The 12,727-nt window shown below is 44.4% G+C and overlaps 1 protein-coding gene across 2 annotated transcripts in view; it reads right to left on the minus strand.

The window, feature by feature from the left end:
• klhdc3 (kelch domain containing 3) overlaps nucleotides 1–12,309 on the minus strand; it is a 37,186-nt gene extending 24,877 nt beyond the window's left edge. Inside the window, exons 1-6 of one of the 2 annotated variants that reach the window (XM_059565596.1) lie at nucleotides 12,172–12,309; nucleotides 6,572–6,785; nucleotides 5,740–5,916; nucleotides 3,714–3,829; nucleotides 3,562–3,633; nucleotides 120–333 (exon numbers count right to left, since the gene is read on the minus strand). In XM_059565596.1, coding sequence (XP_059421579.1) covers nucleotides 120–333; nucleotides 3,562–3,633; nucleotides 3,714–3,829; nucleotides 5,740–5,916; nucleotides 6,572–6,725 — 733 coding nt within the window. In that variant the 5' untranslated portion in view covers nucleotides 6,726–6,785; nucleotides 12,172–12,309. Of the gene's footprint in view, nucleotides 1–119; nucleotides 334–3,561; nucleotides 3,634–3,713; nucleotides 3,830–5,739; nucleotides 5,917–6,571; nucleotides 6,819–12,171 lie in introns of both variants that reach the window. The other variant, XM_059565597.1, reaches the window with a different exon arrangement.
• Between the last annotated feature and the right edge of the window lie 418 nt (nucleotides 12,310–12,727).

Genomic DNA, 12,727 nt, shown 5'->3' on the forward strand with positions numbered 1-12,727 from the left:
GTCTGTGTGTGTGTGTGTGTGTGTGTGTGTGTCTCTGTCTGTCTGTGTGTGTGTGTGTGTGTGTCCCTGTCTGTCCGTGTGTGTGTGTGTGTGTGTGTGTGTGTGTGTGTGTTGCTCACAGGCAGAATGGCTCCTGCGTCCCTCGGGCAGCAGCTGTGTAGACGGTGTGTTTAACCAGCAGTTGGTCTCCGTGTCGAAGATCTTGATTTTATTGCAGTAGATCTCGTTGTTGGAGTGGAAAGGACCGAATCGATCCGCTCTTCCTCCAAACACGAACATCTTGGTGCCGATGATGGTAGCAGAGTGGAAGTCTCTCCATCGAGCCGGAGTGCCCTGAGAGACCAACAAACCACACACACCTCAGACACACACACCTGAGACACACACACCTCAGACACAGACACTGATGTGGCACTGAACACACACACACACACACACACACACACAGACCGATGTGGCACTGAACACACACACACACACACACACACAGGCCGATGTGGCACTGAACACACACACACACACACACACACACACAGACCGATGAGGCACTGAACACACACACAGACCGATGTGGCACTGAACACACACACACACACACAGACCGATGTGGCACTGAACACACACACACACACACACACACACACAGGCCGATGTGGCACTGAACACACACACACACACACACACACACACACACACACACACACACAGACCGATGTGGCACTGAACACACACACACACACACACACACACAGACCGATGAGGCACTGAACACACACACACACACACACACACACACAGACCGATGTGGCACTGAACACACACACACACACACACAGACCGATGTGGCACTGAACACACACACACACACACACACACACAGACCGATGTGGCACTGAACACACACACACACACACACACACACAGACCGATGTGGCACTGAACACACACACACACACACACACACACACACAGACCGATGAGGCACTGAACACACACACACACACACAGACCGATGTGGCACTGAACACACACACACACACACAGGCCGATGTGGCACTGAACACACACACACACACACACACACAGACCGATGTGGCACTGAACACACACACACACACACACACACACACACAGACCGATGAGGCACTGAACACACACACACACACACACACAGACCGATGTGGCACTGAACACACACACACACACACACACACACAGACCGATGTGGCACTGAACACACACACACACACACACACACACAGACCGATGAGGCACTGAACACACACACACACACACACACACACAGACCGATGTGGCACTGAACACACACACACACACACACACACACAGACCGATGTGGCACTGAACACACACACACACACACACACACACAGGCCGATGTGGCACTGAACACACACACACACACACACACACACAGACCGATGTGGCACTGAACACACACACACACACACACACACAGACCGATGTGGCACTGAACACACACACACACACACACACACACACACACAGACCGATGTGGCACTGAACACACACACACACACACACACACAGACCGATGTGGCACTGAACACACACACACACACACACACACACACACAGACCGATGTGGCACTGAACACACACACACACACACACACACAGACCGATGTGGCACTGAACACACACACACACACAGACACTGATGTGGCACTGAACACACACACACACACACACACACACACACACACAGACCGATGAGGCACTGAACACACACACAGACCGATGTGGCACTGAACACACACACACACACACAGACCGATGTGGCACTGAACACACACACACACACACACACACAGGCCGATGTGGCACTGAACACACACACACACACACACACACACACACAGACCGATGTGGCACTGAACACACACACACACACACACACACACAGACCGATGAGGCACTGAACACACACACACACACACACACACACAGACCGATGTGGCACTGAACACACACACACACACACACACACACACACAGACCGATGTGGCACTGAACACACACACACACACACACACACACAGACCGATGTGGCACTGAACACACACACACACACACACACACACACACACAGACCGATGAGGCACTGAACACACACACACACACACAGACCGATGTGGCACTGAACACACACACACACACACAGGCCGATGTGGCACTGAACACACACACACACACACACACACAGACCGATGTGGCACTGAACACACACACACACACACACACACACACACAGACCGATGAGGCACTGAACACACACACACACACACACACAGACCGATGTGGCACTGAACACACACACACACACACACACACAGACCGATGTGGCACTGAACACACACACACACACACACACACACAGACCGATGAGGCACTGAACACACACACACACACACACACACACAGACCGATGTGGCACTGAACACACACACACACACACACACACAGACCGATGTGGCACTGAACACACACACACACACACACACACACAGGCCGATGTGGCACTGAACACACACACACACACACACAGACCGATGTGGCACTGAACACACACACTGATGTGGCACTGAACACACACACACACACACACACACACACACAGACCGATGTGGCACTGAACACACACACACACACACACACACAGACCGATGTGGCACTGAACACACACACACACACACACACACAGACCGATGTGGCACTGAACACACACACACACACACACACAGACCGATGTGGCACTGAACACACACACACACACAGACACTGATGTGGCACTGAACACACACACACACACACACACACACACACACACACACAGACCGATGTGGCACTGAACACACACACACACACACACACAGACCGATGTGGCACTGAACACACACACACACACACACACAGACACTGATGTGGCACTGAACACACACACACACACACACACACACACAGACCGATGTGGCACTGAACACACACACACACACACACACACACAGACCGATGTGGCACTGAACACACACACACACACTCTCTCTCACACACACACTGCTGTCTGCTGTCATTACAGTGACAGTGAGTGAGAATCACAGTCCACTATATGCTGCTCTACAGACACAGATCAGGGTCTGAAGAAGCTCTATGACGCCATCTAGTGACAGAAGACTGCGTCTCAATACACAGATCCCGTCTTAAACAGTGAATTATACGACCATCTAATATCCCTCATCTGAGCTAAAACTGCATGTAATGCCTGGTCAGCAGTGAAGTTATGAAGTTTTTCATCCAAGCATGTGAATGGAAGTGAAAGAAATCTAAATGTATATTTATTCACCAAAACACACAGAAAACGGCTCTGCTGCAGCTGGTAAAAACACAATTTTAAGATGTTTTTCCATTTTTTAATTTATTTGCATAAGGCAGACCCTATATCCCATGATGCTCTGCTGCAGCACAGTGATGATGTCATGATGCATGAGCACATGTGTTTGATAAGAGACTCACACTCACCCGGGTGCTCACTAGTGACCAGCACATGCTGCTGGTGTCCAGCTTGTGAATCTCGTTAGAGAAACAGTCGGCCTGAGAACACAAACATGGTCAGACTCTTCATCACGCACTCGTTAGCTGATTATAATCACTCCATCACCACAGTTACACACCAGCTGCTCGTATCCACCGAAGATGTACATGGCCTTCCCCAGAACACAGGCTGAGTGTCCATCTCTGGCACCTGGGACTGACCCGGAGATCTTAGGAGTGAACCAGCGGTGCTGACCTGAGGACACACACACACACACACACACACACACACACGGTTTGTCTCAAGGAAGGTTCTACTCTTTCATGGTCTGTAGCAGAATAAAGTCATTTGATCTGAAGGACATTAGCTCTGTGTCTGTGTCTGTAAATCTATGTCCTGGAGGAGCATTTCTCTTCATCATCACAGACATCAGTGATTACTGGATGATGTTTGGCTGATTAAAAAAGTTTGCAGATGACCAGAGAAAGAGTCAAATGATTTAAGCAAAACTGTGATGATCAAGAGAAAACGAGATCATGTTTGTGGTGAGACGAATAAACTGAACATGGTTCATTTCATGAGGACAGCTTCAGGGTGCTTTCACATCTTTAGCTCGGTTCATTTGGTCCGAACCAAGGGCAAACAATTATACATTGTAGCATTTTTCAGCTTTTTTGGTTCCTTTTCACACCACACTGATTGCTTTGGTCCGAACCAGTCGAAACGAACCAAAATGCAGTCACATGACAACATCCACATCACTCATTGGCCATGATGTATTTCCTAAACTGCTTTTCGATTGGTCAGAATTTACGTGCGGGAAAATTCCAACAGGAAAAGCCAGCAAACAACACGACTGCACAGACTGGTTTTGTCCCTGGCCATAATCTATTGTTTGTATAGACCACAATATGCAAACAATACATTTCTATAATGAAGCACGGATGCGGCTTGAAAACAACGTTCTAATGCACTGCGAACGGCGAGCGGGAATCGCTCGTAACTTCAAGCGGAGGCGTGCATTAATTCTTCTTAACTCTGACATGCTCATGGTCCTCTGACCGAATTTCTATGAGGCTCCGCACCTCCTCACTACTCCACGTTTGTCCGCGAGCTGCCATGCTAATGTGGAAACTGTCAACAAACACTTCCTCATCCCATAATGCACAGCGCTGCTGACTACGGCAGCTGGTTTAGTCCAAAAATGATCAGTACTTTTTGCAGTTCTGTCTTGCAGGTCTGTTCGAGGTCGGATCACATTCTCGATTGCTGCTTTCACACCTGCCCAAACGAACCGCTTCCAAAGAGGGAAACGAACTCTGGTACGATTCAACCGAACTAAACGAGGCAGATGTGAAAGCACCCTTAGTGTCCTGGAATTAATCAAAAAATATATATGCAACAAAACACTGATTATGTCCAAATATCAAAACATTCTATAAATAAATGTTTAAGAACTATAGTGGGGACCAAAATGATCTGAACACTAGTATTATCAGCAGCTAAACTGGTCTGAAGTCAGTTATTTCCATCTTTTGTTGTAGTGTAACTGTAATAATGCAGTGAGATGTTTGATCTGATCATCATCAGTCTGTCTGGAGTCACATGAAGAAACAGACTCCATCCAGAAGAACTGTGTCTCCGAGACGCTTCGAGAAACAACTATTTGAGAATCTGGAATCTGAGGGAGCAAAAAAATCTAAATATTGAGAAAATCATCTTTAAAGTTGTTTAAATGAAGTTCTTATCAATGCATATTACTAATCAAACATTACATTTTGATATATTTACAATATATATATATTCCTGTGCTACTGATGATTGGTTTTGTACTGCAGGGTCACATATTATCACCAAATCTTACAATTAGGCCCAGTATTTTTATCAACCTTTTTTCTGTCAGTCACCACAGGTTTTGTGCTTATTTTTAAAGCTGATGCTCCTCAGTTTTTGAGTAAAAAAAAAGCATTTGGCAATGTTCACTCAAACTGTGGAGCATCAGCTTAAAAAATAAGCACAAAACCTGTGGTGACTGACCAAAAACAAGCTGATAAAAAGACTAAATGTAAGATCTGGTCATAATATAGCATAATAAGGGATTCACAAGCATTTTTAAAAGGCAGGCCATGTTTGGCTGGGTCAGGTAAAGGCTGTCAGACACCTACAGACATCGAAGGCGTACAGGACGTTACAGGCGCCCTCGGTGTCGTTCCTCCCGCCCCAGATCAGCACCGTCTCGTCCACCAGCACGGCTGTGTGTCCGTAGCGCATGTAGGGCACTTCCCGAGCGTGTTCCCGTCCTCCGGTCCGCACCGGCGGAAGCTTCGTCCAGCGCAGAGACACTGAGAGAACACACACACACATTCATCAGACGCTTTCATCCAAACTTACACTGCATTCAAGTCTGATCTCTAGTATATCTAATAAATTTATTCTAATAAACTGGAAAAAGGAACATCCTCCAACAATTGAATTATTTAAAAATATCATGAACAACACAACTGCATATGGAGTATTTAACATACAGTTTGAAAAACAGAACCCATCTTCTTAGAGAAAAATTATCTTCATCTTCTTAAAAAATTACTGGGTTGATTGTTGTTATATTGTAAACTGATAAATATATATAAAAAAAACTGTTATACTGTATTTTGACACATTTTTTTGCAACTACATTTCAATATGATAATACCGTATATGGTGATAAAAGCATTAGCAATTAATCAGAACATGAAAAGTTGATAATGTCATCCGACTAGTTATGGCAAGTTCAACCTAATACAGTATAATCCAGAAAACTAACATTAGAAACAGCTGATATTGTCTTTCTTTCATTCATCATCAGTATATTATTCTGTGTGTATATCCTCCATAAAGCAGATGATTTTCATCTGAATTTGACTGTTGTGTGGAGCTCGTTTGAATCTGAGCATCAGTTCACCTCACATTTACATGCAGGTTTGCAGCAGCTGGTTAAGGGCGGTTAACCAAACTAACCCGTGTTGAAGACGTGCACATCGATCTGTCTCAGGGTCTCGTAGTCTTCTCCGGAGCAGTATCCTCCGAAGGAGTAGACCTTGTGTCCGACTGCCACTGCCGCATGGTTGACCCTCCGCGGGCCGCCCTCCAGGTGCACCGTCCAGCGTAACATCCCACGCTCGGCCACGGCTGACCGCTGCACTAAACCATCACGCCTGAGCAAACATCACAGCTGAGGAGGAGGAGCAGCTGTTAGAGACAAACACTGACACACAGAGAGAACCACCAATCAGAGAGAACTACTGACACACAAGAGAGGGAACGACCAATCAGAGAGAACTACTGACACAGAGAGAGAGAACGACCAATCAGAGAGAACTACTGACACACAAGAGAGGGAACGACCAATCAGAGAGAAATACTGACACACAAGAGAGGGAACGACCAATCAGAGAGTACTACTGACACAGAGAGAGAGAACGACCAATCAGAGAGAACTACTGACACACAAGAGAGGGAACGACCAATCAGAGAGAACTACTGACACAAGAGAGGGAACGACCAATCAGAGAGAACTGACACACAAGAGAGGGAACGACCAATCAGAGAGAACTACTGACACAGAGAGAGAGAACGACCAATCAGAGAGAACTACTGACACACAAGAGAGGGAACGACCAATAAGAGAGAAATACTGACACAGAGAGAGAAAATGACCAATCAGAGAGAACTACTGACACACAGAGAGAACGACCAATCAGAGAGAACTACTGACACACAGAGAGAACGACCAATCAGAGAGAACTACTGACACACAAAGACAGAACGACCAATCAGAGAGAACTACTGACACACAAGAGAGGGAACGACCAATCAGAGAGAACTACTGACACGGAGAGAGAGAACGAACAATCAGAGAGAACTACTGACACAGAGAGAGAGAACGACCAATCAGAGAGAACTACTGACACAGAGAGAGAGAACGACCAATCAGAGAGAACTACTGACACACAGAGAGAGAACGACCAATCAGAGAACTACTGACACACAAGAGAGGGAACGACCAATCAGAGAGAACTACTGACACACAGAGAGAGAACAACCAATCAGAGAGAACTACTGACACACAGAGACGGAACGACCAATCAGAGAGAACTACTGACACACAGAGAGAGAACGACCAATCAGAGAGAACTACTGACACACAAGAGAGGGAACGACCAATCAGAGAGTACTACTGACACAGAGAGAGAGAACGACCAATCAGAGAGAACTGACACACAAGAGAGGGAACGACCAATCAGAGAGAACTACTGACACAGAGAGAGAGAACGACCAATCAGAGAGAACTACTGACACACAGAGAGAGAACGACCAATCAGAGAACTACTGACACACAAGAGAGGGAACGACCAATCAGAGAGAACTACTGACACACAGAGAGAGAACGACCAATCAGAGAGAACTACTGACACACAGAGACGGAACGACCAATCAGAGAGAACTACTGACACACAGAGAGAGAACGACCAATCAGAGAGAACTACTGACACACAAGAGAGGGAACGACCAATCAGAGAGAACTACTGACACAAGAGAGGGAACGACCAATCAGAGAGAACTGACACACAAGAGAGGGAACGACCAATCAGAGAGAACTACTGACACAGAGAGAGAGAACGACCAATCAGAGAGAACTACTGACACACAAGAGAGGGAACGACCAATCAGAGAGAAATACTGACACAGAGAGAGAAAATGACCAATCAGAGAGAACTACTGACACACAGAGAGAACGACCAATCAGAGAGAACTACTGACACACAGAGAGAACGACCAATCAGAGAGAACTACTGACACACAAAGACAGAACGACCAATCAGAGAGAACTACTGACACACAAGAGAGGGAACGACCAATCAGAGAGAACTACTGACACAGAGAGAGAGAACGACCAATCAGAGAGAACTACTGACACAGAGAGAGAGAACGACCAATCAGAGAGAACTACTGACACAGAGAGAGAGAACGACCAATCAGAGAGAACTACTGACACACAGAGAGAGAACGACCAATCAGAGAGAACTACTGACACACAAGAGAGGGAACGACCAATCAGAGAGAACTACTGACACACAGAGAGAGAACGACCAATCAGAGAGAACTACTGACACACAGAGACGGAACGACCAATCAGAGAGAACTACTGACACACAGAGAGAGAACGACCAATCAGAGAGAACTACTGACACACAGAGAGAGAACGACCAATCAGAGAGAACTACTGACACACAGAGACGGAACGACCAATCAGAGAGAACTACTGACACACAAAGACGGAACGACCAATCAGAGAGAACTACTGACACACAGAGAGAGAACGACCAATCAGAGAGAACTACTGACACACAGAGAGAGAACGACCAATCAGAGAGAACTACTGACACAAGAGAGGGAACGACCAATCAGAGAGAACTACTGACACACAGAGACGGAACGACCAATCAGAGAGAACTACTGACACAAGAGAGGGAACGGCCAATCAGAGAACTACTGACACACAGAGAGAGAACGACCAATCAGAGAGAACTACTGACACAAGAGAGGGAACGACCAATCAGAGAGAACTACTGACACACAGAGACGGAACGACCAATCAGAGAGAACTACTGACACAAGAGAGGGAACGACCAATCAGAGAGAACTACTGACACACAGAGAGAGAACGACCAATCAGAGAGAACTACTGACACAAGAGAGGGAACGACCAATCAGAGAGAACTACTGACACACAGAGACGGAACGACCAATCAGAGAGAACTACTGACACACAGAGACGGAACGACCAATCAGAGAGAACTACTGACACACAGAGAGAGAACGACCAATCAGAGAACTACTGACACACAGAGAGAGAACTACCAATCAGAGAGAACTACTGACACACAGAGAGAACGACCAATCAGAGAGAACTACTGACACACAGAGACGGAACGACCAATCAGAGAGAACTACTGACACACAGAGAGGGAACGACCAATCAGAGAGAACTACTGACACACAAACGGAAACTTGATGTCATGAATAATTGTTTTTTTAGATCATTGTAGTATTTAATGTAAATCTTCAAAGTATATGTGGAGCTTCTTCGTTGTCTGTTACATATTCTCATATTATTTCTCTTTTCACGAAAATCAGAATTTTTAAATGCCTATATTGCCACACCTTCAATCCCTTGGTTGAGTCTGCTCCCCTTTGAGAATCCAGTAGAATTCATTTCAACTTTCAACTCTGTCTGCTCTAACATCATGGAATTTATCGCTCCATATAAAACGAAAGAAAAAAGAGCCAATGTGCACCCGTGGTTGAATGAACACACTAGAGCCCTAGGTCAGGAATGTAGAAGAGCAAGAAAGAAAGTGGAGCAAAGACAAACTGCATATTTCCCTACTAATGCTGAGGAAGAGTCTGATCAAATATATCCAAAAGCTGTAAAGTACTATAAAGCAAGATATTTTTCCAATATCATTGCTAATATTTCTCCATGGGAAGGGAATTATTAATTGTTATAATTAGACATATATGCCTTGAAATTAACCCTGACTCCCTCGTTAACAACTTGCACTTTATTTCGCAAAAATCTTTGTCGAATGAATGGAACCAGAGCTAGTATTCTGACGTTTGCCATTACTTCAGGTCAAACAGATGCAACAGAACTTTGTTTTCATCAGTTTAAAACAGTGTCGCTTTCTGAAGTTCATGACGTTATTTTTCGTTTAAAGTGTTCATTCATTAATAGTAGTCTCTATAATAGTTTAGTTATATTTCAATTTCACAAAGAAACATGCAGCAATAGTCAAATAAAATGACACCTCATCTCATCTCATTTACTGTAATTACTTCAATCTCATTTTGTACAAAAACAAAACAAGACATGAGAAATCGAAAAGTGAAATCAAATTTGTGAATCAAATCGAATCGTGAGCTGAGTGAATCGTTACATCCCTCACTGACACTGACACAGAGAACTACTGACACAATAGAAAGAAATCTGACTTGACTTTAATGTCCTTCTAGCTCAAACTTTTCTATTTTTTACTTGTACTCAAATCAGTGATGCATTTATCCATCAGGTCCTGATCTGCCAGTTTAAGTTATGATTATGGTGTTCGATGTTAGATTGTCTTGCTAAAATACAAGTCTATAATCCATAATAACACTTCCTTCAGTGAAAAAGTGCATCTGTTATCTCTCATATATTTGTTTAGATCTGTTTAATCGCTGCTTGATCTGTGCAGATCTCTCTCCTGATTCAGACCAGAACACTTTTTCACTGGAGGAAGTGTTATTATGGATTATGGACTCTATGTGTTTGAGTTAAAATCATCTTAATGCTGGATTTGTTTCAGCTTTTGTCTTCTCCAGATGTTCACTGATGGAGTGCTGTGGATTATGGTGCTGTTTTTATCAGACTCTCATTCTGACGGCACCCATTCACTGCTGAGCATCCATTGATGAGACACTGATCTCAGATGGACCGAGGATGAACACATTTCCAGCTCATGTTAGCAGGCCTGATGTTGTGTGTGTGTGTGTGTGAGGAACAGAGGATCACAAACACAATGTGCGTCTCGTCTATCAGAGATTGAGCAGCTCTGCAGAGTATAAATATATAATCATATCTCTAGAGGCACATGCCAGAATATATTTAGAGAAACCCAACAGTCTATCATCAGCTTCTCGAATGACACACGGCTGTGTCTCGAAACACAGCGAGCTGCCAACATGAGAACCATCAGGATGAAGGAACCTTCTGAGAACATGACCATCAGCTCCACAACTGCTGCCTATGTAGATGCCAACTAACTAGGATTGGGACACATCCAGAGAACGACCTTTGACCTTTAAATGACAGGTTAAATATAGAGACATGGCCAATCACTGCAGGTTAAAACAATGATATTTGATTTCATGAAGGGTTAACAGAGCTAACTCTCTACTGCAGAATCTCAACAGCTTTAATGTGATCTATAAAACAGACTAATCACAGTCTGCTTCACTCACACACACACGTCTGTTTTAAATCAATAAATGTATTTTTGTTAAGACATTAGAAATCATGGCAGAACAAACTAAAATTGTGCCTGCTTTCATTCTGGAGACACATGACTGTACATTATTTATTCATTTATTCAGTAAGACTCTAGGATTTTAATTATATAAAATATCAAAACAACGAATAAATCTCCTGTCAAGAGCTGTTAGCTCGATTAGCTAGCTGCCAACACAACTTCTGCACACAAACAGCTCAAATCATCAGATCAAAACATCAGTTTCATTACAACTGCTCTGCTATTGTGACATGAAATCAAAACGTGACATTCATACGAAAGATAATAATGAATCTGTCCGTGATCGAGGGTCATTATTAGCCTGTCCAGCTAACCGAGCTAAAGCAGATAAAATCCTTCAGCAGCGCAAACGAAGCGATTAAAACACGGATATATCACGATACAGATCAGCTTCGAGCTGAAGGCGTGTAAATAAAGCCATTAGACAGGAATGTGAATGTTTAATGTTAATAAAAACTAATGATATTGAACAGAATCTACTCTTACCTTCCGAGTGCTAATGATCAAAATAATGAACCCGCGCTGCGCCCTCTGCTGGAGCAACACAGTCTTTACACAAACACACATATACACACACACACACACACACACACACACACACACACACACACACACACACACACACACACACACACACACACACACAGACACACACACACACTGACACACACACACACACACACGTACACACACATACACACACACACACACACAAACACACACACACACACACACACACACACTGACACACACATGTACACACACTGACACACATATACACACACTCACTCACTCACTAACTCAAACACACAGATACACACACACACACACACACACATTAAATTTGTCACAACATGACGGTAAAATGTAACAATAAATACATACAAATAGCAGCATGGTTTAAATCAATCAATAACAAAAAAGTAACCAGTTATTAACATTTCTGTTCATTTCTAAAATATTTTCAGTTATTTTTACTGGTGACGATGGCTGTGCGTGGAATAAGTGTTTTTAAACAATAAATGAGCACAGAACATTAATT

The sequence above is a fragment of the Carassius carassius genome, chromosome 14 (assembly GCF_963082965.1).
Source record: "Carassius carassius chromosome 14, fCarCar2.1, whole genome shotgun sequence".
In the NCBI taxonomy this organism is placed as follows: Eukaryota; Metazoa; Chordata; class Actinopteri; order Cypriniformes; family Cyprinidae; genus Carassius; species Carassius carassius.